This window comes from Ixodes scapularis, unplaced genomic scaffold, assembly GCF_016920785.2.
Source record: "Ixodes scapularis isolate PalLabHiFi unplaced genomic scaffold, ASM1692078v2 PGA_scaffold1__304_contigs__length_218370807, whole genome shotgun sequence".
Taxonomy (NCBI): Eukaryota; Metazoa; Arthropoda; class Arachnida; order Ixodida; family Ixodidae; genus Ixodes; species Ixodes scapularis.
Window position 1 is genome coordinate 139,273,168 of NW_024609846.1, and position 27,398 is coordinate 139,300,565.

At 46.4% G+C, this 27,398-nt stretch overlaps 2 protein-coding genes across 2 annotated transcripts in view; one reads left to right on the forward strand and one right to left on the reverse strand.

The window, feature by feature from the left end:
* Window positions 1-15,024, forward strand: part of LOC8035387 (serine/arginine repetitive matrix protein 1) — an 89,973-nt gene extending 74,949 nt beyond the window's left edge. Inside the window, exons 5-8 of the mRNA XM_029975509.4 lie at window positions 1,537-1,659; window positions 3,254-3,415; window positions 7,710-7,919; window positions 9,595-15,024. Of these exons, the coding sequence (XP_029831369.1) occupies window positions 1,537-1,659; window positions 3,254-3,415; window positions 7,710-7,919; window positions 9,595-11,304 (2,205 nt within the window). The 3' untranslated portion in view covers window positions 11,305-15,024. The remainder of the gene's footprint in view (window positions 1-1,536; window positions 1,660-3,253; window positions 3,416-7,709; window positions 7,920-9,594) is intronic.
* Window positions 15,025-15,650: 626 nt separating this feature from the next.
* LOC8035390 (triosephosphate isomerase) overlaps window positions 15,651-27,398 on the reverse strand; it is a 34,544-nt gene continuing 22,796 nt past the window's right edge. Inside the window, exon 7 of the mRNA XM_040206050.3 lies at window positions 15,651-16,496. Within this exon, the coding sequence (XP_040061984.3) occupies window positions 16,378-16,496 (119 nt within the window). The 3' untranslated portion in view covers window positions 15,651-16,377. The remainder of the gene's footprint in view (window positions 16,497-27,398) is intronic.

Consider the following 27,398-nt stretch of genomic DNA (forward strand, 5'->3'; position numbering starts at 1 on the left):
GTGTTCAGTTACAGTCCCGGCCAAGATGTATTGTGCCGGGTTAAAAAGATGGGCGTCCCGCCAGCGGTCAGAACGTTTTTCTTTAAGCTGCACTTTTCTGTACTTCCTACCAAAGTCTGGTTAAAAGAAAAAGGTATTTTTGTTCCATAAACAGAGAACTGCTTGTTGTGCAAAGCGCCAGAAACTGTGGAGCATATTTTTATTGATTGTTGGGACGCCTTTCTTTTTTGGGATGTCCTGCAGCGCACGATTAGAAAAGACCTAGACATTTCCGCGCATTCAATTCGTTTTCTGCCTGTCGCGCCGGGTGACACTGTCCCCTATGATCTAATCATGCTCTTAGGTTTATATGGCATCTGGAAATCTCGAATGGATGTAAGAAACGCTATTCACTCACCAAGGACTGTACGTCTGCATTTTATTCAGTTAGTAGCGCAAGTCAAGAGTGTCTACGACATTTCAGACCATGTGCCCGACTGGATGCCTTTATTAGGAAGATTGATAGAACTCGAGGAATTTTAGGATGCTGATGCGGGCAACGCCCTTTGTGCCCTAAATTGTGTGCTGTAATCGCGTTGTTACTTTCCATGCAATAAAGAAAAAAAATGTGTCGTGACATGCTGGAAAGACACTCGCTTGATAATCTGAATGGTGTAGGTTCGACTTTCGCCTTGCGCCAACGCTCTTTTACTGTTTCTACTTTGCTTTTTGCATTTATTAAAGACTCGCCAACAATCTGGGCCTCCGGGATCACAGATGGCTGCCTAGAACTACCGTTCCGATGCGGCCGAAGTGCGTGGGGAGATACCCCCCATACCCTGAAAACACTCCATACAAACTCTACGCGCTTAAGCACGTTGTTTCTTAGTGGTTCGCCTCGCATACCAGGACTGCATGGCAGATGAGCTTGCTTTCATATTTGTTCTTTGCTAGAGTAACTGGACCACTCTTGTCATGTGCAGGTCTGTTACTTGCTTACAGTAGAATGGTCGGCAGTCTCGATGCAAATGTCCACAACGAAACACCTTCCGCTAGTTTGTTAGGGGAGGTGAAGGGAAAGAGAAGCTCGAGGACAGGACGGTTCCGGTTCAAAGTAACGACACTTCAGTCATGAATGGATGGAAGGGTGGGTGGTAACGGCTGTACCCTTTATAACGGGCGGCAGCTATCGCCACCTAGCCTAGAAACCACCTGTTGCTTAAAGCCAATATTGTCAGTTAAGCTTTAATCTTAAGTCATAGGAAACGCTTTTACTTTTTTTCAAAGCTGTTACAAACAGTCCACGACAGAGCTAAACGATATGGCCCGAGCTATCCAAGACCGTTATTAAAAGCACCAAAATGGCGGCGCCCACAAGAGGATCGGGGCATGGAGTACAGGTGTTCTAAGCGCAGCTCTAGTGACTCTAGGCAACTGTATGGTCAAAATAATAAACCTGTGTCGCAGCCTGTGTCATTTTCTGTGCGCTAGCAGGTTACACACATACCTTAGAGTGCATCGACGACACTTGAGTATTCCCCTTGGTTTGTTCCACAGACGGAAACGAGGGTGCAGCGTCAGCTTGTCCTCGAGGATGGCAAGGTGGTGGCGGACACTGGGCCACAGATCACCACCCGCACTACCGTGGACAACAAGATGGAGGAAAGCGAAGACACCCAGGTACGCCGGTTGGGTCATCATCTCACATTAGGCTCCGCTCGTTTAATTCCTTCTTGCCCGAATGTTTTGTTTTCGGGTAACTTCAATGACAATGACGAATAACTTTCAGAAAATTACTAAGGGAGCGGGGCTGATTCTCTCTCTCAGTATGGATTGCTTTCATGTGTCAATTTTCGTGGCTCGTCGTCGGCAGGATGAGCCTTTGGGAGACCAAATTAAACATGACGGCTACCAGACTTCCCTTGAAGCTTCTACGAGGTCCTTTGATAGCAGCGCCGTCGGAAGTCTTTGGAGGATCGGGGAGGATTTCCCTCCCCTTTTTCCCGAATTCGAAGTTATACTTCGTTGCATACGTCAAAAAAAAAATTGAAAGACGTTCACAAATCCCTGTAATGCAAAATTAGAGCGCAGCTCTTGAGATATTTTGATTTAGCGATATATTGTGGTTACGCACCCTCCTCCTCCTCTCCGCTCCTCCCCCTCCTGCGTACCCTCCCATCCTCCTCCTCCTCCACACCCTCCCCTCCTCCCACAGTTTCCCCGCTAAATTTAGCTGAAGAATTCACACCACGTGACCTCAACACCAATTCAGTTTCGCCACTAAATTTAGAGGGCAAAATGACGTCACATGACTTGGTGTCGCGTCACCTATGGACAAATTCAGTTTCTCCACCATATTTAGCAGGAAAATTGACGTCACATGACCTCAACACTAATTCAATTCCCCGCTAGATTTAGCGAGGAAATGCAGTTTTGCTGCATTTCCTGCAGCAAAACTGCATTTTTAGCAGGAACTGAATTTGTCCGCTAGATTTAGCGGACAAATTCAGTTCCTGCGCCAGATTTAGCAAGAAAATTGACGTCACGTGACCTCAACACCAATTCAATTCCCCGAAATAAGCGGGGAATTTTCCCGTTAACTCTAGCGGGGAAAATGAGTTTGTCCACTAGATGTTGCGGAGATACCGAATTTCCCCGCTAAATTTATCGAGGAATTGAATTGGTGTAGAGGTCACGTGACGTCAATTTCCTGCTAAATGTAGCGCGGTTACACCGACGCCGACGCCGCGAAACACGGAAACGGGCGCCTAAGAGCTGCGCTCTAAAAAGCAGCGCAAGCTCTTCTCGCAAAGCCCTCCCTTCTTTCCACTTTATCAGGGCGAACGCCTTCGCCCTGCTAAAGTGGGGAGGGAGGTAGGCTTTGCGCGAGGAGCTTGTCCTGCTTTTCTCAACCTGCAAAACAGACAAAAACAAGTAATCGTGAAATATCAAAAATTCTGCGGGGGTGATATCCTTTCCTCGTCTTTTGACGCCCCTGATGGTTATTGAAAAGCTGGGCTCACGAAGTCTTCCCAACGTCGTCGACTCTTCTCTTTCTTATTTTTTTTAAGATTACGGCGATATGAAAGTTGGCAAATGAGCCACAGAGAAAGTGTCGTGAAAACATCCACCTGCGATTTTTGCCTAGCCGCAAAGCCGCGTGCGTTTTAATTCGTGTTCACGAGCTGAGCTGTCAAGGGGCCCGCAGACCTGCGTGCCCTAACGTCGGACCGATGAGCGCTTGTCCAGAGTCGTGGTGTCCATCCGTGTGCAGCACAAGAAGAGCGGCGACGACTCGGTCCCGGACGGCTACGTCCCGGTGCCGGGCTCCGAGCGGGTCGTGTGTGAGAAGACTGAGTCCCACCAGGTCATGAAGGAGACCAAGGAGGAGAACATGAAGATGCACGACGAGAACTACAAGGAGCTCAGAGGACCCGTGAGTCTCGAAAGAGATCTTTTTTACAGTCATCCTCGCCATTCTAAGTTCTCCGAGAGTGTGCACGCCCGCTAACCATTTACTGTGGGACGGAGTCAGCGCGAGCAAGACATCAGTGCGTTGAGACATTTTACCTAGAGAGGGTATTCACGAGTACCATATTTTTCTGCTTAAATGCCGGCGACCAAACTTGAGACTCTGCAAGGCAGAAGATCTTCCTCGCCATGGGAAGGAGGAAACAGGTGACGGCGGACAGTGTAGAAGGGGGGAAAGAAGGAAGCGAGGGAAAAGCGGAAAGCACGAAGTGGTTGTCGGTCTTTAAACTGGTGTGCCCGGCATGAGCGCTCTGAACTCCGCGTTAACTAATTTGTGCTACGTTATCAAAGCTAGCCTAGCTTCGGCAGTGTTCCAACGCGTCTCCTTCGCACGACAGCGAGTGCAAATGAGACGCAAGACCAAGCTACATGCTCCCGCAGCAGTGCGCGGCTGCAGCAGTGTAGAAGCTGCGCTAACCTTGACATCGTATACAACGTTGACGCCGAGTATGAGTGCAACTGTTAGAATCAAGCCAGAAAAACTGACATTAAGAAATGAATTTGAAAACATGTATTCTCTATTGAAGTTTGTCCACAGGTTACCAGTACTTTATCATGTATAATAACCGTGTAAGAAACACGACAAAAATAGGAAAGCACACGACTAACAAGCGCTATATATTCGATTACTGTCCTTTTTTTTTGTGCGTTTGTAAATCATGATAAAATACAACTGGCCTAACTTTTAACTCGTATGCAACAGTGTTTCACATGTAGACAAGGCTACAATGCGAAATGAACTTGTGATTTGTAAGTGTTTTCCCGGGTGAAAGCTAAGGAGAGCATAATTTAGGCATATCATTAAACTTCTTTCAAATATAACAGATAATACTTCATGCCCGACCACGCGCCACCGATAACCGCGGTAGTTCGCGCGCCACTTACTCATAAATAGCGATGCTCCGAATGCTATATCTCGGTTCTTTGAATGGTCACCATTGACCCACGATCATCGTACAATAAACTAGTCGTTCCTTGGGAACCTGCTTGTTTCATACGCAATACCCGAGCGTACGCCTGTCTTGAAATCTCGGAAAATTAAAAGCTGCTATACAAATTTCAATGAAAGCTAGCAGAGCGGGGTTAGACAACAAATCCGATGTAGGTTAAAATCGTCAGCAGGCTGTACCCATCTCTTATCTCCTTGAAATTGGAATCCGAAAAAGGCGGTCTGTCCAAAACATCACTTTCACGCTTGCCTTTTCTCCATTTCTCGTTGCGGCGCACTACTTCCCGTGCTGTACTTGTCATTTCCGCCTTGCGTGCCAGCAAATCTCTTGATTTTCATACAGCATTGTCTAGCACGGCTGTAAATGTAAGTTACTTTTTTTTTCTTTTTTTTTTCTGCACTGCATTATATACAATATTAGTTTTACTAATCTGTACGCAATCAATAAACCTGGATGGATGGATGGATGTTAATGGCTATACCCTTCGTAACGGCCGGGACCTTGCGCCACCTAGCCTAGGTCTAAAAAGACAAACATATGATTTCTCCCTAAGCCGTAAATGTAGAGAGTTTGGCCATTCGTTGGGAAGTATAGGAGACAAATGAGGAGGCGCCATTGGCCGAAAGCGGGCTGGGCGTGTTCCAGGGCGTCTTCAGAAATTCGAATGTGACCAAACAGAAGCCGGAAATATTACCCTGGCGGTGGTCGCGAGAAACAAACCTGACAACTGCATTGGAGTAACTGTCAATGGCTGAAAATATGGTACACGTGATGTTTCAATCACGTTAATCCAAAATGATGGTGGAAGAGTGCGACTAGCGGAACGTTCGACATGATCCGTACGCCAAGCGCCCAGGGCCGGGAATCTGCCGTCCGAACGGTCACACTCTGTCCGCGCAAAACAGAGTTTCGCGGCGCATTTGTTTCTTACATCTTTCTGCATGATCATGATCAAAACAACACGTGCACCCTATTTTCAACCACGAAGAGTTACTACACTTCACTCTTACGCGTTTATTAAAACCATATACGAACATAGACTTTTGATCAGAACTGTTTGCCGCTACCACCGCTAGGGGATTCTTTTCGGCTTCTGGTTGGTCAAGAGAGCATGCCAAGCCCTCTTTCCGACTCTGCCGCACGCCCTGACTCTGCCCGCGCCTCCCATTGATTAAACTCTCTCAATACACGGCTCTGATTCCTGCCCCCAAACTATTACCAGGCAGTGTGGGATATCACCATATGCAAAATGCACAGTGCCATCTAGTAGTGCACCGGGAACTACGTCCGCCATGTTGGTAGCGGCGAGAAAACTAAATCAGCGACCGGAATGGCGTAGAACACATCTACACAAGCCGCCACGCCTCCTGTGGCAGGTGTGATGCCAACGCAATGCTGCTGCGCTCCGCTTTGTAAGCAGCAAGTGACCACAGATCCTTGCGGAAACAAAGTTCATACTTTTTTGTTGTTGTTGCTGATTTACGCAGCTTTTGACAATAAAAAGCGTAGACAACCGCAAGAACCGTGCGGACGTTCTCATATGACGCATACTAACCTACAACTATTAAACTGAGTTTTACCGGATTAATTTCTGAAGTTCCATTCCTTTCTGGTACACGTAGTAGCGTTTGGCCTGCGTTTTTTTTTTTTTTTTTTTTTTTTTCATGATGCGAAAGCAGCTTTGTGTATGTAAACATGACCCCTAAAACCAATCAATAAAAAGTTGGTTAACGGAATCTAGTTAATAAGCCTACGTACCATGACGATTTTCCTTTCATCTAATGTCCGCCGAGCCCGATGAACACTAGGTGAAAACGGCACTCATCTTTCTTCCCCTTTTTCTAAAAAAAAAAGAAAGAATTGTTCGACGATTAAAATCGCACACCCAAACAGTACATTGTAAGAGCTATAGTACACTATCGATGATATATTCTCGGTTAATACGTTTTCCCAGGTGTTACGTTCACGAACGTCGGTCCCGTCGATAACCCATAGAAACATCAGTATACATTTTCTGTTTGTAGCGTTTGACTTCTCGGTTGCTAGATGAAGAATCTACCATACGACACCGCCGGCGCGACGCGTTCGTAGCTAAAAAAGCCAGAGTATTAGGCCGCCCTCCCCGCTCCTCTTTTTTGCCCCCGCACCGCGCTTCTTGCCGGCTTTTGTTCGGGCGGGCAAGACCCTGAACCAGACTGGGAAGTAAGTGAAGCTCGAGGCTTTCTTAACGGTACCTTGTTGACTTGGTTCCCCTAGTCGTGCTAGTTTCATTTTGCTTGGAGTCGGAACCCATTCAGAATTGCGCCATCGCGAGCGGCGCGCGCTCGTGGCGAGCACAACGATCTTCACCGCATCGCACCGGCGTGCTAGGAGCAGCGGCTGACACGGGGCAGAATCTAGTAGTTAGATCGATCTCGGCTCAGAAAGTTTACTCACTTGTAAAAATCGACATTCTTGGGTTATGATTATTGATCGACACCTAATTTTAAATGACATTTCCCTAGAAAAGCGTAACCCATATTTGAAGAAATTACTTTTTTTTTTTCAGAGTTGTGAAAGTTAACGTCGAATGAAGTGCCGTGTAGACGCCCGTTCAGACGCTTGCCACCTCTTGAGTAGCCGTAGAAAAACTCGGCTGTCCCGTAAAGTTCCTATTTTTTGTTCGCGCATCATTCTTTCTTCTCTGGCACGAATAACTTTTGTGGATGTCATAAGCGACCCTTTATCATATGTAGTAAGTAAATTTGACCTCGAAATGACCGCAAAGCCTTCGCTCTAGTCAAATGCAGTTCTAGGATCACCGCCCTTCTTTTATAAAGTGTTATCCGTTACTTTTTTTCCGAAACATACTTTTTTTTTATTGCAGTACAAGGAGAAGTGTATCAGTAAGGATCTACTTAGCTTTCTTCATACTAAGCATTTGTCCGTGTAAAACTTCATACTCCGACTTTCATGGAACCACGTCTCTAGTATTCATATCTGATGGTGTCGCACTTAGAGGTCCCGTGACAATGTGAACGTTCTAGGATTTCACTAAGAGGTAATTATTTGCATCCTTAGAATTTACCGTTTTTGTTTGTATTGCTATATACCATTTCCCCTCTGGAATGCCCTCGGGCCCAAAGGGTACCTGGAATTAATAAGTAAATCAACACTTTGCCACGAATCTTGTCTTGCTAGTTAGGCGCTTGGTGCGAGGTCCAAATAAGCAGCGAGAGCGGGCTGCAATCTCGAACTGAATCTATCCAGGAAGAGATCCATCGGATGGCGGTCATGGTCCCCAACGAGTCTCCGCTGGTGGGCATCGGACGGTTCCCAGGGAAGCTGACCCACTACAGCAGTCGCTCCAAGAAGGTCACCGACAAAGACGAAGTCAAGGAGATCTCCGAGAAGAAGAACGGAGAAGTCACCACGCAAACCACCAGAACGCATCACCATGAGGAGATGGATGACGATGAGGTAAGTTGCCCCAGCTGGCTACTTTTAGTGGGGGTTACTCTAAAATTATTTAACGCAAAAAAAAAAAAAGTTTTATTTTGGTGTTTTTTACTTGTCAGCAAGAAAAAAAAACACAGTTTCCCGTTTACAAGCTTTTTACCACAGAAATAAAGGCCACAGGCGCCGGCAATGTAATTTCTTGGTTTGATGAATATTAGGCTTGGGTGGACGTCGGCTGATGAGGAATTTGTTTTTCTATTTTCTTTGATCCAGGTAAGGCCAGCTCCTCAAACTTTCGCATTCTAGCGCACAACAGCTAGCGACACATTTATACAGAATTTCAGTTTTTAGTGATGCATATAGTTTATTTATGCGAAAAAAAATAGGTTTTATTTTTTTTTTTACGGACCCGGTAGATCTGTTCGTTCGTACTTCTCAATGTGAAATCACCCAATATTATATATATTTTTTTAATTGAGCAGAGCAGCCGTCTTTGGTGCTTACGGTTGTGGCTGTTGAAGATTTCTTTAGATGAGTGACCATTCAGAAAAAGACAAAGGTGGTTTTATAGTAGAGATATGGCCGTGGCAGTGGAGAAGGGCCGTTTCCAAGAGGTTCGATGCACCCCAGAAACTCTAGAATTGTCCTAGGCGTGACCGAATCAGCCCCAATTATTAAAGGAACACTGATAGGGTATTTATGCTCGTCGAGGTTTTTTGTTCTACGTGCCATCTGAGAGTCCAACTACCCAGAAAGGAATTTGCGGCTCGAAATTCGGTTTCTTTCCGCCCGAAAACTGCCGGTGGAGAACTGTCCGGCTTGAGTCGCACTCACTCTCTTCTCCGTGGTCACGGACCGTTTTCTAAGGTTAAGACACAACCACCATATATAATCAAAGTCGTAGGTCATCGAAGGCACGCACACAATATTAGAAATAGAAAAGAAATATGATACTAATTTTGTGGGGCTTCTAAAAATCTGCAAATGCGTTGTTTGGGGAAAAAACTATCACAGCCACGTGACTTCGGCCACCTCTCTCCTCCTCTATTTTTCTTCTTCCTCCCCAGTCCAGTTTCAGTTTCGAACAGTTGCGTGTTTTTTTTTTTTTTTTTCACTTTATTAAAAATATACGTGACGTAGTAGCAAAATATTGATTGAGTAGTCTTCTGACATCATAATAAATCGCCTGGCAAAAAAAAAAATAAAAAAAAAATTTTGGGCGTTGTCAGTGTCCCTTTAAAAACAAACATTCGGCAACTAAAAGCAATTATTGCAGAATAGAAAATAATGCGGCTTTACATCAGAGAGCGACCAAGGGATCTTTGGAGCAGTGCTCCGAAAATCTCTTGGGAAAGGGACCACAAAGGTTTCAAGAGCTCTTAGCGCTCCGGCGGTCATAATTGGAGACATCTGCTGAAGAAAAAAAAATTACTTGGCATGCCAATAACATATTTACAGAGTGTCTCCAATGTAAACATGTTTACGTTGGAGACACTGTAAATTCTCTCTGAGTCACTAATTTTACAGGCAATTACCACGCATTCAGTGCGAGCATTGAATCATGGCAGATTAAGGGAAAGCGGATGGAAAGTGCGGGAATCGCTCCTTAGGAAATTATCCGAAGTTTGTGTTAATCAGAATTCTGTGTGAATTTCTATGACTCTTGAAAGTGCTGTTTTGCGGGCCATCGTTTCAGGTGCCAGAAGACGAAGCTGAAGGCAAGGACCTGCCTGCCGTCGAGAGAGAAACCAAGCGCAACTTCGAGTACTTGCACGACGGAGCAGACTTCAAGGTGCCCGACCGAATGCGCAAGCAGAAGGATCTGCTCTACCTGCAAGCCACATCCCCCGAGAGGCACGACCCAGTCACACGCAAGGCCCTCAGCGTCGAGGAGGAGGAGGAGATCCGCAACAGTGTGACCAACCGCTGGCTGGAGGACCACTTCGGGTCTGACACCTCGGACGAGGACGCCCAGAGGCCCAAGCACGGTGGGAACGTCATCAACATCAAGATGACGGATGTCAAGAGGACACCCTCACCTCCTCTGAAGGAAGCCAGAGATTCGCCAAGCCCGATTTATGCCAAACCTTACATGAAAACGCCGTCTCCAGCGCCATCCCCAAAGCCGTTTGCAGATTCAACCTTGCAAAGCAACAAGTCGTACCAGAACGTGTCCTACTACAGGGAGCAGAAGAGCGACGAGTCACATCGAAACCGTGCGCCCCTTGGCAGCAACTGGAAGTCAAGTCCTTCTCTCTACCACAATATTGACCGCGCGTCCCCAAGAACTAGAGGAGTTGACTCGTACCGCGATGTCGAGAATAGCTACAGGCCCGTTGAGAAGTCATTCATCGTGGATAACAACATCTTCACCAAGGAAGACCGCAAGCTCAATGACAGCAGGAGGGTCGTCAGCGAATACAGCAGGAAGACCGACTCTTCATTCCAGGAATCTGCAAAGCCTGCCCAGAGGCCCGTACAGAGGTCTCAGTCGAGCAGAGTGGTAGAAAAGCACGTGCAGTCCGGCGCTCCCTTGTGGAGTGCCTACACACTCCCTCGCGATCCCGGGGCTCACAGAACCACCACCCGGATCGAACGCTCCACCACCAAGACCAGCCGCGGCGTCCAGGCAGACCTCGAGGACGAACCAATCGTGCCGATGGCCCGCCACACCGTCCACGCCGTGCGCGAGACGCAGAGCTTGCCCAGGCACCGGCACACCCACGGCAGTCACCACCACCACCGGCACCGCACCCACGAGGAACACACCCATTCGCGCCACAGGGACAAGAGCCCCGTCGAGTCCAATTTTTCTACCGCGTCCCGCCCCTCCAAGACCTTCTACTTCGGCGACAAGACGGACACTAGCTACAACAGCCCCCGGCACAGGGACAACTACTTCAACACCATCGAGAAGGACCGCTACGTCCAGCCGCCCAGGCGGTTCCGTTCGGACCGCGACCGCTACTACTCCGTGGAGGACCTGGCTACCCGGTCCTACTCGGCCACCCCAACGTCTAAGAAGCCCAGCTTCATCGACAGGCAGCGCTACTTCCCGGCCACACCCCCGGTGAGTCCGCCACCGCGGCTGATCAAGATGACCAACGGGCGGTCGACGTCGCCTTCGCCTCCGGAGTCCCCCCGCCCCAGCGGCCTGCTGCTGCCGCCGCCGTCGCCCTACGCCTCACTGCAACGCCGCAGCGCGTCGCCCGTCGTCGACCTGCCCTCCTTTACGCCGCTCCAGAGTCCCGTGGAGATCAAGCAGTCCCTGTCGAGCCGCTACACGACACGGCAGCGCCGTTCCGACACCCCGGTGGAGTACTACGGCTCAAGCAAGCCCGCCGGGGACAAGTCAGGCTACAAGAAGAGCAGCTCTGCTCAAGCTGGGGATTGGGGGAGCCGTTAAAGGCCAGAACGCTTTCCGTTCCTAAGCTGCACACACAGAGGGGTCGCTCGGACGGGGCATCTCAGGTCAGCAGAGAGGGAAGTAGGAATGCTTTCCTGGTCGAGGGATTGAAAATGAGGGATTGCATGGGGAACCCTTAGATCGGTAAGTTGCGAAACAATGAAGCTCTCAAGCATTCCAACTAAACGAAAAGATCGTTTTCGAGGGAAGTTATGCCAAGAGGTTATGCCGGAGTGTAACATTGTAAACGCTGATGCAGCTCGAGTACAGGAAACCACCTTTAGTAACATACATTTGCTCGCCGAGGTTCGGCATTGCGGTACTACCACTACAACAACCTAGGGTTCTGCAACTAGGCAGAGGAATTCAACTGCAATGCTACAAGCTGGTCATGTTAGCGCTTCATATCTCAAGATGTTTCGAGCTTGGTGATCTAGAACTTGTAAACTCTGGTTTTAAAGATGTATGCCTGTTAAGGAGCGAGTGAGGCCTCATGGTGTTGTGTCACGCGTCAAAACCTTGCGAGGCTCACCACCCCGCCAAGCAATGCCTAAGGCAAACCAGTGTAGAATAGGTCTAGAATGTCATATAAATTATCCTATAGTTGCCGACAGTTTAAGAAATGTAGGGCTTATAATGTTCATGCGTCTTGCTTTGTGAGGCGTTCTTATCGGCCGCAGTTCCGTTGGTACCAGAGCTGTAACTAGGGGTGTCGCGAACCGGTCGAGGTTAGAGTTCGACCAAATTCGACTTTTTCTAACTTCTGAAAAATCGACAAAGGTTCGACTCAGGTTTGACTGCTATGCGCATGCACAACAGGCTGGCCAGTTGGCTTTGGATTGAATGGTGATGGCTAAGGAATAAATTAAGGGCAGCACTGATTGGTTATTTCAGTTAATACAGTACAAAAAATTAAGTTATGAACTTCGTCAGTGATGAGAATTAGTTTCTTTTAATTGCAACTGTTCATAAAATTAAAATAACCCTTTGCATAAAAAAAAATTTCTCCAAACCTAGACATGCTTGTAGCAAGGTCTGGCCATACTGTCCACAAAGTTGAACCGGTCAAATCTGGCTAAAAGTTTAAAAGTTTGTCAAACCGGTTCAAAGCAGTCGAAAACCAAACATTCTACCTAAAAATCCGGTTCGACAAAAGCTTGCAACACCCCTAGCTGTAACGAGATGGATTTGCAATGCCCTGGACGGACGGATGCTAACGGCCATTTATAAAGGGCGGTAGCTTGCGCTACCTAGCCCAGCATTTTTTAGCTGTCGATGACTACTATAGAGCAACATATTTTGTGTCAAACGGTTCGCTCTTTAAAAATACACTGCCCAAGCTGTCGAGGAAACAAGAGAAGGACACCTTAAGGGTCCCTGAAATCAATTTCAAGGAGCAACATGCGTCCCTTAGAGTACATGTTGCTCATGGATCAAAGAACAAGCTCCCAAAATAAGCATACTACTTTGTTTTTTTTTCCCCAATTAAGCCAGCCTGCTGTCGTCATATGAATATATGGCATGGTGACAAGTGCACGCACCACCGCGGGTCTAGATATGTTGTGTGCAAACGAAAGAACACAAAAAGCGAAACAAAAAACAAACGTACAGCAAAGACGATAATCCCTCAACCGGTTCTCCCTTTCCTCAAGAGTAATCGAGCAGTGCGATGTCAGCCAAGTGGCTTGGAAAGGCCCACGACTCGCCCTCGTCTTCGGCAGATCAAACATTCGCCTGTAATATCATACAATTTAACTTTTGCATTTGCTAGTAAACTGGATCTGTCTTTACATCCTATAGATGCATTTGCAAGTACGGCCTCTGGGCGCCGCCACCCTGCTGCTAGTGTGGGTAGATCGTCCGATAGTCAAGCATCTCTGAAGTGTACCCGAGGTTTCCAGACTGGTGCCCAAGGCATTTTCCATTCACGGTGGCCAGACTAGCTCTCGAAGTGCGGCTGCTTGCAAACGTCTATTCAATACAAAGTTTGGGAATTTCATTTCTTGTTGCATGTTAGCACTATATTCATAGAATAGTTTCTGTAGATATCTGGAAGCAGCCCAAACATGACTGCCGGGTCCCTTTAACTAATTGAACTTTCGCTCAAATTTTAACTTGTTTCAGACCAACTGTTCAATCAGTTCCTTTTTACTAGCCAATAGAATTTTACACCCTTTACAACCCAAAAATATTATGTGGTTGGGACGTTTGTGGTGGATCTTTGGGTTGAGCGTGCATTTGTCAGTGCTTGGGGGCCTGTCCAATTTTAGGACGTTTAAGACTAGAGAGAGGACCAACTTGCTGTGCACAAAACAGGCCCTTGGCACGCCAAAGTCATACTGTTTTGCTCAGCGATAAAATGCAGAGAGGCTATGACCATAAGCTGCCGGCCTCTAAATGCACCTGCTGCCTGCCCTTTAAAGCTAGCCCTGCCAAGAAATGTGCATCTTTTGCACATTCTCTTAGTACATCCCTCGTTTTAGACAGAAGGTCCCCACATTTAAGTCCAGTCAACATGTGGCCTAGACCTGTCAGCGAGTATAGAGGTGAATAATGTATAAATGAACAACTCGCCGCAAACTGCATTCGGGTTTCCACGACATCACACGAGGGAAATCTAACAAACTAAATGAGGCGTCTGTTACGTCCTAACTTCAATCGAGAATGGTGTATCCGGATTTAGATGGCTAGGAAGCGTCCGACCTTACGTGATACTGCATGAGTAGACACGATCAGTATCTCAAGACTCGTGGCATCAGCCACACAGTGCCAAGCACTGGACAGTGTCGCACACGCGAATGCGTAACAAAAGCAGGATGAGACATTTCTAAGGCATTGAAAGCAGTGAATTCAGAAAGATACCTAGCTGCCCCAAGCTACGGTAGATACCCGCCCCCTTGTGCAACGTGAAACTAATGATGTAATGCTGTCATGCGACAAGAGGCAGAGGAGGTGGTCAGACTCACCTCTACAATGCCATCGTCTGCGGAACTCGATGCTAACCCAGGTGGCTTTTCTGGATTGCCCTTTCTAGGGACGCGGCTTGAGCTTGGAAGTTCCGACCGGGTTACAGAGAGAAATGTGAATGCCGTGGCTGGAAGCCTTTCCGCGAGCCGTGTCGTTGCAGGCTCGCGTTGAGACAGAACAAAGAACGGACCGATGTCTGATGCATGCACTTAGGGTAGCGACTGGTATGTACTAAGTTAGGACTTCTTAACCGGAAAGTTGGCAGGTCAGAAGCCTTCGCTGGAGCGATCCCGACTTGGAGCAGATTGCACCCAGTGAGGGATTCCACTTGTCACCTCTCCCCTCATTGAATGAAAGGTGCATTAAAAGTATGCCCCTGACAAGTCAAGAGTGTTTTGTAGAATAATTTCTCCTCAAGACCAAGTGCATTTTGAAAGCATGTTACGCAAATGTTAGTGAAACAAAACCAGTGCCATTGAGTTGAAAGGATACTTAAGGTTGCAAATAAATATGCCTGTACTAATAAAAGAACCTTTGTCAAGAATGTCTAGGTCAACTAGAAGCTCGCTTTATTAACTGTGTTCCTGTACCAAACTGAAGATTGATATACAAAGGTGCTGCAAAGTTCCTTTCATTTGGTGTATATACTAATGCATGTATTGGGTCAACAAAGTTGGCTATAAAAGCTGACCCATTTCTATTTTTTGTCACAATAAAAACAAATGCATTATATAGTGCGGCAAATTAAAATTACACGGCAGTGTCTTGCGTCCGACTTATTTATAAGAGTGTGTTTGTGCACTACAGTCAGACCCGTTTATAACAAACAGCATGAAACGCTACGATCAGTTTGATATAGCAGGTAGTTCGATATAACAAAAACAATTTACAACGAACTTCCATGATGCATTCGTTGTAAGGCGAGAGCCTTCTCTTTCTTTCTCATCTTTTCACTTCTGCCTTGTAACAACGTGCTGGAAAGCTTTTTTTTTTCATACATGCAGTTTTTTTTTTAGCTGATCTCCTGAATCGCTTTTCTTCGCTCACTTTTGCTCGCAACTAGAGCTTTTGGAATTTTTTTTTCTTTCTTACTTTTTTGGGGGGGAAGGGAGAGGCTTGAAGATGATTGTTTGCGCGTTTTTGGAAGCCTTCGCTGGTGAAACAAGTTCGATATAACCAATATGTTGTTCGTTATAAAAAGTATGTTTTACATGCATTTTTATTTAAATTTTCTGCGAGTTCGATATTGACAATAATTCGCTGTATGTGGGTTCGTTCTAAACGGGTTTCACTGTACGCATGGTGTATCTTGCTGTGGTTGGTAACAATGTTTAAGTAAACATGAGTCATCTAATGTAACAAGCAGGTCTGTCCTCAACTCAGCTTTAATCAGTTTTATTTCCTCACTTCAACACTGCAATGGTTTGTGTACAACAGACTAAAGGGTTTCTTCTTACACCACTGACCATGAATGACTGGGGGAATTATGCCCACAGAAGCCTTATGCACCATTGTCTTTTTGCTAACCTTGGTATGCACTGTACCTTAGCCATAAAACACACGTCTCTCACTTGTATTGATTACTTACTATGACTGAAAAGGGATTCAAACACTGCAATAGCAAACAAAATTTATATCACAAAAGATGGCAGTGCTTTTTCCGAGAAGTCAACAGCAAGCCAAATAATGTTCTAATGCAGACAACCAACGGCTGTAGGAACTTTGTAGCTCTCGTCGTAACATTGTTTTCATCAAATTTTAGACTGCGAGTATGCTAAACTTCTAGCTTCTTGTTACACATCGTTAAAGACAGCAATTCTGGGCTTAGTCACATTTTCCTGCAAGCACTCAATCCCTGCTTCAAAAGCTTGCGGACCTTTAGTACGAAGTTAAACTGGAAAAGATTTTCTAATACAAAAAGAACGCCATGTAAAGTCCAGCTCCGAAAACTGGGTCTGTTCCAAAAGTGCTGCGTCTATACACAACCATAGTTTACATCGGGGCGACTGCTCAGACAAATCGTCTTGTGGGGGTCTATAATTGAAAAGAAGGAGCTGAGGTTCTACAAGGGGGAAAACCACAGGAGGTGCTCCAACCAGTAGGACCTTACTGGCGAGCGTTAATGATCTCGACAAACTCTGGCTTCAGTGAGGCTCCTCCCACCAGGAATCCGTCTACGTCGGGCTTCTTGGCTAGCTCCTGGCAGTTGGCCGCAGTCACCGATCCTGAGAAGGACAATTGGTGGCGGTCAGGTATGGCCCACTTAGGAAGGCATACGTACACAACCAACATGACAGACAAGGATCCACTTTACAATGAACTTTGTTCGGGTCTCCAATCTTTAAGACCACATACCGTAAAATACCGGGCAAGCGCCCACTCAAAATTTTGAGATAATCATGAAAAAAATGGGGGATGGGCGCTTGTCCGGTCATCAATTCTACACATAAATGCACTGTGCATATTTTCGCAGATCTTACAAATTTGGGCATGGGCGCTTAATGTGGTATGGGTGGATGCACGGTATTCTACAGTATACAGTTCTTTTTTTATGCTTTGCAAATTTGTTTAAAAAAGCCGTGAAAGTTACACTTATGTGGTTTGTGCAGGTGAGTTATACGACCAGAGGGACATTATGTGGGTGGTTAATCTTGGTGATAAGTCGACTGATTAACTAAAATTTGTTCAATTAACTTTTAATTAGTGAAAGTAGACATGGTTTTAATTAGAAATTTACTGAGCATCATCGAAAACCACTAAATCGACTCTTTCTAGAACGACTTGAAGCTCGTGGGAAAAAAGTCAAAAGTCAAATTTGGGGGTTTTACGTGCCAAACCAACGACGGGCATCTGGCACGCCCCAGCGGAGGACTGAGGATTAATTTGGACCACCTGGGGATCTTTTGACGTGCAACCGAAAGCTCGGTTACACGGCACCTTCTCCGCAATAAGCCTCCGTCAGATTGCGGGCACCTCGGAAGCTCGTGGGAAACTCGGGGGCGCGCCAAAGTGACCACTCGTGAAGCAGGTGCAAAGCTAGCAGTGGCGGAGCGCGGATGATAATCGATTTAGTGGTTTTCGATGACACTCAGTAAGTTTCTAATTGGAACCATGTCTACTTTCATTAATTAAAGGTTAATTAAATGAATTTTAATTAATCAGTCGACTTATCACCAAGATTAATCAACCATATAATGTCCCCTGGCCGTATAACTCACCTGCAGAAACTGCCTAAGTGTAACTTTCAGGGCTTTTTTTAAACAAATCTATAAAGCTTAAAAAAAAACAAAAAAACACCCTGAATACTGTAAATGATTATTTTTGCGGGCTCAACAATTTCGGGGCACACAATTTTGCAATTTGGTTTGACATGCTACATTTTTGTTGTCATAAGATGACATATTCGCATCATAAACTTTTTGCAATATGTTCTGGGTCACAAAATTTGCGAAAATTGGGACCACATAAAATTTGTTTATAAAAAGAACTACTCATCCTACGTTGCTCAGATTTCCTTCTACCCACCACCTTTCTGGAGATGACATGCCGTCGAGTGCCACGGAGTAACAGTCGTTCAATGAAGACATTTTTAATGACAACCCAGCGAACATGAGGCAAGGACTGTCAATGTGCAGAGAAGGAAAGCACACAGGTTCGCAAAATCTGGTTTCGTCGATACGAGGCGAAATAAAAGGCCCTTTTGTGTCCACCCCTGGCAGACTAAGGACGAGGCAGAAAAGGCAATCGCACTTGTGTGGGAAACATTCACCAATGCCAGCAGCGAACTAAGATACCGTGCAGTCAAGCCAACTTATTAAGAACACGGAAGTAGCGAGACATTGGACAGAACAAATTAGAACTGCTCATTTCATGCCCCTGGTTATACTCTTTCAACACGATCCGAGCCCTTTCTGAAGACAAAAATTCCACACTGGGCCTCAGATATAACAAGAATAAATTAGAAAAAAGCTGGGAAAATCATTGCCAAAAAGGGTCCAAAGTTCTTGTGTACAGTGTGCAGCGCACATGCGTGAAGCTTCACTTTGCACCGGTGTGCTAGCGGCAGCACCCGACTCTGGGGAACGACTGGACTAGCTCGACGGGCTCGGACATTTTGCGCGCTCTTATAGTAGCGGTATTCGCAGAAAGGAGGAATCCAACGGATTCCTTCTTCGTGCAACGAAAACTTTAGGCTCTTGCGACATGGCGTCGCGACGTCTGCTCCGTGGCAGAGGGAGGAAAGAATGCTGGGCGACAAAAAGAAGTCCGGTTTGGCGGCGGATCGTTACGTGTTTGGCGTTACGTGTAGAGACCACGAAATTCATGTGCAGCAGTGTCAAGAGTGTTAACAGCGGACCTGAACTGCAACTGCCGAACCAAATGTTCCGTGGAGTTAGTGGTAAGTTAGTGTAGTGGAGTTAGTGGTACTAACTCCAATAACTCGCGGTTACGCTTTTTGTGGCTTCACTTAAATCTGAAAACCTTGCTTAAAAACATTTCACGTTAAAAATAAAAAAAATCAACCAATACAGTAGTTCTTCATTGAAAGTCCACTCGAAGTAAATTGATCCGAGAGTTGCTTCCTGTCACATCTATGGCATTATGCCCCAAAAGCATTGTATTCTTTTTGTTGTTGTTTTTTTTTCAAATCACAGATTTCTTTATCACGGTCCCACGAACAACATATGAACAAGGTTCTACTACAGTGTAATCTCGTTAATTCAAACTCTTAATTGAAACTCGCAGATAATTCAAACTAACATGCAGGTCCCATTTTATGTGTTTCAAGGAAGGAAACTCCCGGTAATTCAGACTTTGCATTATTCAAACAAAGTTCTGGTCCCCCCCGGGTTCAAATTAACAAGGTTCCACTGTATATACACTTTTCTGTACATAAGGAAGCATGTGTTCACCAAGGGAGGTACTGCGCACGACAAACACCAGCTCTGCGGGAGATAAGGTGCCAGAAGCGCGCATTGGTCCAAAGCTTTGGTAAAGGGAAACTGAAGCGGTTCCGTATTTGAAGAAAAACACCTAAATCGTCTTCATCTGGCCTCGAAGATCACAAATTATTTTTTAGCTTAGCGCACGGAGGCTGCAGAAATTAATTTTCAAAGTACCACTGAAAATTCCTTCCCGGGGCGTGACGTCACATTAGGAGTTTTCGGAATCTCCGCTCTCAGGCATCTTCAGCGCCTGTCAAGGCTATCCACGCGCACTCCCCCTATTTTTAGAAAGGTCAGAAGAACACGTCATGACTGGTGTCAGTGCGGAAAAGTATATACCTGGCAAGCTTGGCATTGCAGGCACTGCCCACACGAGCGACACGCACTTGGGGGCCCAAAAATCTTAGTATGACATCACAACTGGTGGAGGTTTTTCGCGTTTAGTTAAATCTTCGGGGAAAACTAATGTCATATTCAGATTCACGAAATAAAAATACGCCAGAATTCACCTCCAACTCGTTTTTTTGAAGATGGGTTTCAGCTTTTTTTTAAGAGCATGTGGACCCCAATCTGTTTCCTCACTTTCAGAACACAGATGGCTTTCAAGATGGGGCCCGGTCGTCGACTCGTAGCATAGTCGATAAGTCGCTAACTCAACCACGATTGTGCAAGCTGGTCTGCGGTCTCTTAAAAAAATGCGTTTTTTATGAAAAAAAAAAAGCGGACCCCTCAAATGCACGGGAGACCTTTCTTCCTCTCTATTATGCATGTTTGCTGTTTGGTGTGGATTCAAGTGCAACGTGATCTTGGTGCACGCAGGGTGGGGATAAAGCATGTCATAGACCACGCACGTATCATGCGGGGGCAGAGATCGCAGCCACCACACCAGGCAGTTATGCGGGTGGCACTGGTGGCTGTTCAAAGGTAGGGTACCTGCATATCTGTCCGAGAGAGCTGGAAGACATCTCTTTTTGTATTGAGGGCGACTCGGCAAAAAGAAAGATTATTGAGCCGTAAAATGTTACCAGTCACAAAGAGTTGCGTGCGCATGAGGACACTACTCGAAGGCTTCGACACTTTCTGGCCCATCGCACGCAATCCGTGGGCAGGCAATCGTGAATTTTACCAGTTTGGGCATGAGCTTTGGAGTTGCAGAATAGCTGCTGCACGATTTTCCAGAGAAGAAAAAATAAAAGGGTTGTTCCTCCTTTTACGACGTTAGTCTTTTATGAACTCCAGTGATGTACAGTGTTGCATTTTCTGATTCACACTTAGCAGCAAGCGATTGCGAGACAGTTAGGTATTTTATTTTGGTCACTAGCTACTATGCGCTGAATGAGGACATATAGCTCCTTGTGTTCATGATCTTGCTCCTTGAACTGTGTCAAAAGGGTGCAGAAACAAGTTATTTTGGAATGGTCAAAGGTGTCTTCCAAAACCAAGTTATGGATTTTTTGCAGAAGTTCTGGCGTGGTAGCTGTTTTTGGACGTCCTAAACATGGTTCATCACTTGTACCTGTACAACCATGCTTGAATTTGGAAACCCAGAAAATCACGGTGGAAAACGAAGGTGATGAGTCCCCAAAAACATCATTCAACCTGGATTTGATTCCCCCCCCCCCCCCCCCCAATCACAGTTTTTCACTCCAAATAAACAAATTTGGTGACCGGTTGAATTTCTCTTTTATTAATCATTGAAAATGTTGATGGTTGCTCGACTATAATGCTTCTCAAAGCCAGACTTTTTTTGAGATACAGTGTAGACCGCATATAACGTATGTCGCGGGAGTCACGAAAATCCGCACTATAAGCGGTACCGCGTTATAACCGAAACATCAATTTTTCAGGCCAAAATACATGCCATGTGACAACTTACCTTTGTAAAAGAATTTATTTTATGTTAGATGAAAAATAAAGCTTAGTTTGAGGAAAGTCTTTATTTCACCAGACTAGTACACTTCTCTCTCAAGTGTGTCACACATTTTGAAAGAAATGAGCGGCTTTTGCCTGGCGCAGCCTCTTAGCGGCGCCGCGGGTTGCGGACGGATGTTGCGAGCGTTCAGGATTGCTAACCCTAATCACTTTTCTCCGGAGATGAAAACGCGTGAAAATTCGGATCCTTCATACGGTACGCGCCAGTAATACCTTGAACTTGAGCACACGCATGAAATGCGCCAAATAAGAAATCCGGGCGATGTTCGAGAACACAAATGCATAGAAATCACCACTGTAGTCGAAGTAAACAAACACGACGACACGGGCGTTTCTGCCGTCTTGAGAGCGCCGCCACGACATCGCCGCTCGAGTAGGTGGATCTTCCCTTCCAGTACGTGCTGGGTTATTATAGCGACACACAACGAAAATTCACAGTCAAGGATAGCGCTTTTACGCGGAACGATGAGATGAACGCCGTCTACGACGACGATCACAACGTTGATCACAACCGACGCCATGCTCGCGGATAGAAGCAGCCGGCCCGCGACGGGCATGCAACGCGCGCGAACACTTCTCTGCGGTTGTTGGTTTCCAACGCAGCGGAGGGACGCACACACGTGAACGCGTGCGTCCCTCCGTCGCTAGGGCAACTGAAGCCTCTCTCTTCGCTTCTCCCGCTTCTTCGAGCACCCTCCTTGCCCCGCGAGTGCCGCTTGCGCAACGCTTGCGGCTCGCGCCGTCAGCGCCGTTATCTAGTGTCGCACAGGCAAGCGTGCTCGCTGCTCCGGTCGTCGGCGCGGTCGGCGGGCTGTGCCAGAAACCGCACCATAACCGGTATTTCCCTTCGCGCGCCTGCGTTTTAAGCGGTATGTAATTACATGGAGTTCTATGGGAGGCAAACCGGTGGTTTAAAAAAACCGCGTTATACCCGGTCCTGCACTATAAGCGGTTACGTTGTAAGTGGTCTATACTGTATCAATCTGATATTTTGGACATTTCATATGAAAGGGTGGCCAACACAGCTACATAAAAATATTTTGGAAAAACAAGCCCCCTCATGGCGATTTCTGAAACTTTTTAATCTAAAATGGTACAACACCAGGCATGCTGTCCCGTAAAAAAATCCCACAGAGGCTTGAAACTTGGGGACAGCTCTAGTACTTGGAGAGAACAAACAGCGTTGGCCAGACAGGTTTCATCAAACGCCCCACTATATGCTGCAGCCATGTGCTGCTGCAAGCAGATAAAGAGGCAGTGTTTGGCCTTTTTTTAGCGTCAACTGAGGAAGCATCGGCATTCTTTAGCTTTCTCGGGTGCCTTGGCTGCGACACTTTCTTTGACAGGTAGCCCGGAGCATTCGGAAACAGAGCGGGCTCAGCGCCCGGAAAGAGCTCCAGCTTGTTACGGGGACCTCTTCTTTGTTTATAATGTGAACAGAGTGTCGTGTTACAAACGATGGCTCAAAATGAAGTTCACACATCAAGCATATTTCGTCCAGGAGCTTATCCTTGCGATGCAAATTCTGTCCCCAAACTTTTTTCTGTTCAGATTCTGAGAACAGTGACGGCTGCTCACCTTACCACCACTGATAGCCTGACTGGCACCCCAAAGCGAAACAGTGGCAATGCCGTCGTAGATTTGGCATCTAAGTCGGCATGACACTTCATTGGCCACAAATGACAGCAAACACGGGGTAAAGGTAATTTCAGAACGGGAGCCACTTCGCGCTGCCATACGGCCAAACCGCAAGCCGAACCCGCTCGCCGAAGGCCTTTGGAACGCTCGGAACCGGTCAGATCCTCCAGTGCATACGACCGCAGCGCCGCCGCGTACATCCGGGACCTTTCTATGCTCGCTGCTCGTCGGTGCCTGACCCCACTACACCTTTCTAGTTTGTGCCGTCTATTCCACCGCTTGGTGGCGGGCATGTCAACGGGTCATTTCTTGTTTCCGTACTTTCTAAACTGCATTTGTTTCTTTTCTCATCTAAAATACTGAACAAAAGCTACTTTCACAACTAATTGAAACGGTTTGCGCCACTTATAATTTGTATTTCGACTAAAAAAAAAAAAAAAAGCTCTTAGTGGCTCTGATTAGTCATAAGGCAGATGCTGACCAGGACCGACAACGTCACGATTTCGTCACATACCGCACACTTTCGGTACCGCGGGTCACCCCCGTCAGTGGAGGAGGTTTCCACGTCGTCCGGTTAAAATATGACTCACTGATATTTCATTACTCTCTCCGTGCTTGCTGGCTTGCCCGAACCCCAAGAGACGTGGAAACCGCAAAAAAGGTAGACGCTTAATTTAATAGGATTGCAGGGCCCCTTTAAAGTGCCACTGAAAAGTAAAAAAATGTTTTTTTTTTTTTTAAAGTCTGGTTGGGACACGCGTGTCAAAAAATTAATTTTATGCAAACATTTTTTTTAGAGCATTGATGGCAGCATGAGACGCGATTAATCGGTAGTCACCTCCATTTCACTTGTTTCTCTCTTGGCATTTTGGGCCTTGTGGAGGAGACAAGGATCAGCTTGGCCATTACGCTGAGGTGGAGAGAATGTACACAACCATCCCATTGAGGTGGAAAGAGTGTGTGACCATTCCGTGACGTCATAGACTTTGTGAACAGAATTTGAAATGAATCTCGCGCCACCATATCTCTAAAAAAAAAAGTTTTTACTTATAAAAGTACTTTTAGTTTGCAAGTGCATGTGCCAACCCGACTGTTTAAAAAAACCTATTTTTTTCTTTTTACTGGCCCTTTCAAGGGACACTGACAGCCCCCAAAAGTATTTCCTTATTTTTTGTTACGCGATTCATTATGGAGTCAGAAGACTGCCCAATCAATACTTTGCTACAGCTTCACATATATTTTTCATAAAGTAAAAAAACGCAACTGCTCAGATCCGAAACCGGAACTGGACTGGGGAGGAAGAAATAGAGGAGTAGAAAGTTACCAGAAATTAGGTGGCTGTGTAACCTTGTTTTTTTTGTGTTTTGATTAACATTTTTGAAATTTTCTAGAAGCCAGAAAAAATGGGTGTGATATGTTTTCTATTTTTAGTATTGAGCGTGCCCTCGATAACCCACGACTTTGATTATCTTTGGTGGTTGTGCTTAAACCATAGAAACGGCACGTGACTACGGAGAGAGTGAGCGTGACTCAAAATGGCCAGTTCTCAATTGGTGGTTTTAGGGTGGAAATAAAACTAATTTTGAGCAGCAAGTTGTGTTCTGTGTAGCTGGGCTCTCAAATGTCATGTACTAGTAAAATCCTTGGCAAGCATAAATATCCTGTCAGTGTTCTTCTAAAGCACATATGCAAAGAAAAACAAAACGTTTTGTTTTAGACAATTTGGATAAAAAAAGAATATCAAAAATTACATTTATAACGAAACATATTTTTTTTAGAGCTATATTTTTGGTGTGAAACGCATTTGAAGTTGGCGCCCACAGATAAGTGGCCGTTATAGACAAGTGACTGGCCATTAGAGTCACGTGGTGCTTGCACACTTTGGGGAGCTTCCTACGGGCTTTAAAAGTTACTTATTAATCTTCATTTTAAGTGCAACGAAAAAAGAGGAAGATCAATAAGTAACTTTTAGAGCCCATAAGAACCTCCCCAAAGAGCACAAGCGCCACGTGATATAGACCGGTGCGCCGGTCAGAAAACGACGGCAGCGGCGGCGACGTGGAAAAACGCGTTCAACCGGCGGCATGCCACGCTCAGCATGCGGCGGCGAAGTGGGTGTTCTGGGGAGGAAAAAATAGAGGAAAAGAAAGTTATCGAAAGTTACGTGGCTGTGTAACCTTCTTTTTTTTTTTTTTTTTTCAATCAATGTATTTGCAACTTTCTAGAAGTCACAAACAATGGGTGTCATATTTTCAGTCTATTTTTAGCACTGAGTGTGCCTTCGTATTGAGTGTGCCCGGCAGCGGTAGTGACTACAGCGCAACTAGCGGCGGCGCAGCACGGCCATGCATAGGGCTACCATGTGGGTAGCGGTGGCTCCTGCGGGCGCCAACTGCAAATTCGTTTCGCGCCTTAAATATACCTCTACAAGTTTTTTTTCATTGTCAATTTATTTTATAGCATTCTTTTCCCATCCAGGGTGTGTAAAAAGTAGGGTTGCCACCTGCCCAGTTTTTGATCGGCCCGGCCAATTTTTTTGACAGCAGGCCGGTTGCCGGTCTGGAGGTAAACCGGCCGTTATTGGCCGGTTCTTTGACAGGCATCGAAGCTCAATTGCTTTTAGCTTATTTTTTTTGGCGTTTTTTAAGCAACAATTTAACAACACAACAATAAATATTTATCGACAAAAAAAAAGTTTAAAATTACACAAACACTGTGAGGACATGAGATTAGAGAAAGTATGCGTGCGAGCGCGGCAGAACTCCCCGAGACGAAGGGGGGTGGGGGGAAGAGGGGTACAGTCAACACAGAACGAAACGACCACCAAGAGCGCGGTGGAAAGCTGGAAAGCAGAAAAATGAGGGAAAGCGAGAAGACGCCAGCGGGCAACTCGGAGGTAGGCCCTCCCGATAGCTGAGCCTTCTCGGAGATGTTGGCTTTCTTAACGATTGTCTTGTCGGTATCTTGACAAGGACACGCACAGCGCTTCATCTGTCCACTGTGACGGGCGGCGTATGAGCTTTCACCCAGCTTTCCCCTTCCACTACACATGGTGTAATATTATTGTTGTTACTTTAGATCCTCGTCGTTTTTTCCCCTGCCTCTTCGTTCTCCATTTAATTGTTTAAGTGCCAAGACCAGAGAAAGGCGCCGACGATGTCTAGGAAGAGCTGAGCGTCTCTCGCAGCTGTTGTCACTTTGTTAGCTGCCGTGTCCCAAAAGTAACCTTCCCTTCCCTTCAAACTTCTATAGTTGTTTTAGGGGCAAAGCTCCTTAGGGTCTAGCCTTGTCCGTCCGGCATCCCTGCTCACATCGATCTTGCTGGTGCTCGTGCTCGTGACCTCACATGCTCACATGCTCGTGTAGGGCAGAAAAAAGAAAAAATGTTTGCGCAGTCGACAGGATTCGAACCTGTGCGGGGAGACCCCAATGTATTTCTAGTCCATCGCCTTAACCACTCGGCCACAGCTGCGGGACGAGTAGGGGGTTTTGAGATGTGGTAGTAACTCAAGAGCTGGGGATGTCATGGATGAAACATTGCATGTAGCCGCTCAACATCTATACAGGAGAGGGCGCTGCAGTCAAATGCGTATATAATTGCGTTAAACTTTGCATGCATTGGCTCAACGTTTATAGACGACAGGGTGCTGCGGTCAAATGCTCAAATGCGTATACAGTATAGACCACTTACAACGTAACCGCTTATAGTGCAGGACCGGGTATAACGCGGCTTTTTTAAACCACCGGCTCGCCTCCCATAGACCTCTATGTAATTGCATACCGCTTAAAATGCAGGCGCGCGAAGGGAAATACCGGTTATAGTGCGATTTCTGGAGCAGCCCGCCGACCGCGCCGACTACACCCACGCAGCGAGCACACTTCCCCGTGCGACACTAGATAACGGCACAAGCTGCAAGCGGCAATAGCGGAGCAAGGAGGTTGCTCGAAGAAGTGGGGAGAAGCGATAAGGGAGGCTTCAGTTGCCATAGCGATGGAGGGACGCACGCATGTGTCATTCACGTGCATGCTGTGCGTCCCTCCGCTGCATTGGAAACAACCGCAACGACAGACCAATCGCAGGTCGAGGAGAAGTGTTCGCGCGCGTTGCATGACGGTTGCGGGCCGGCTGCTTCTATCTGCAAACATGGCGTCGGTTGTGAATCTTGTGATCGTCGAGGTAGACGGCGTGGTGGACGCTCATCGTTCCCCGTAAAAGCGCTATCCTTGACTGTGAATTTTCTTTGTGTGTCGCTATGATAACCCAGCACGTAGTAGAAGGAAAGATCCACCTATTCGTGCGGCGATGTCGGCGGCACTCTCAAGACGGCAGAAACTCCCGTGTCGTCGTGTTTGTTTACTTCGACTACAGTGGTGCTTTCTAAGCATTTGTGTTTTCGAACATCGCCCGGATTTCTTATTTGGAGCATTTCATGCCTCTGCTCAAGTTGAAGGTATTACTGGCACGTACCATATAAAGGATGCGAATTGTCACGCGTTTTCATCGCCGAAGAAAAGTGATTAGGGTTAGCAATCCTGAACGCTCGCAACGTCCGTCTGCAACCCGCGACGCCGTTAAAAGGCTGCGCCAGGCAAAGGTCACTCATTTCTTTC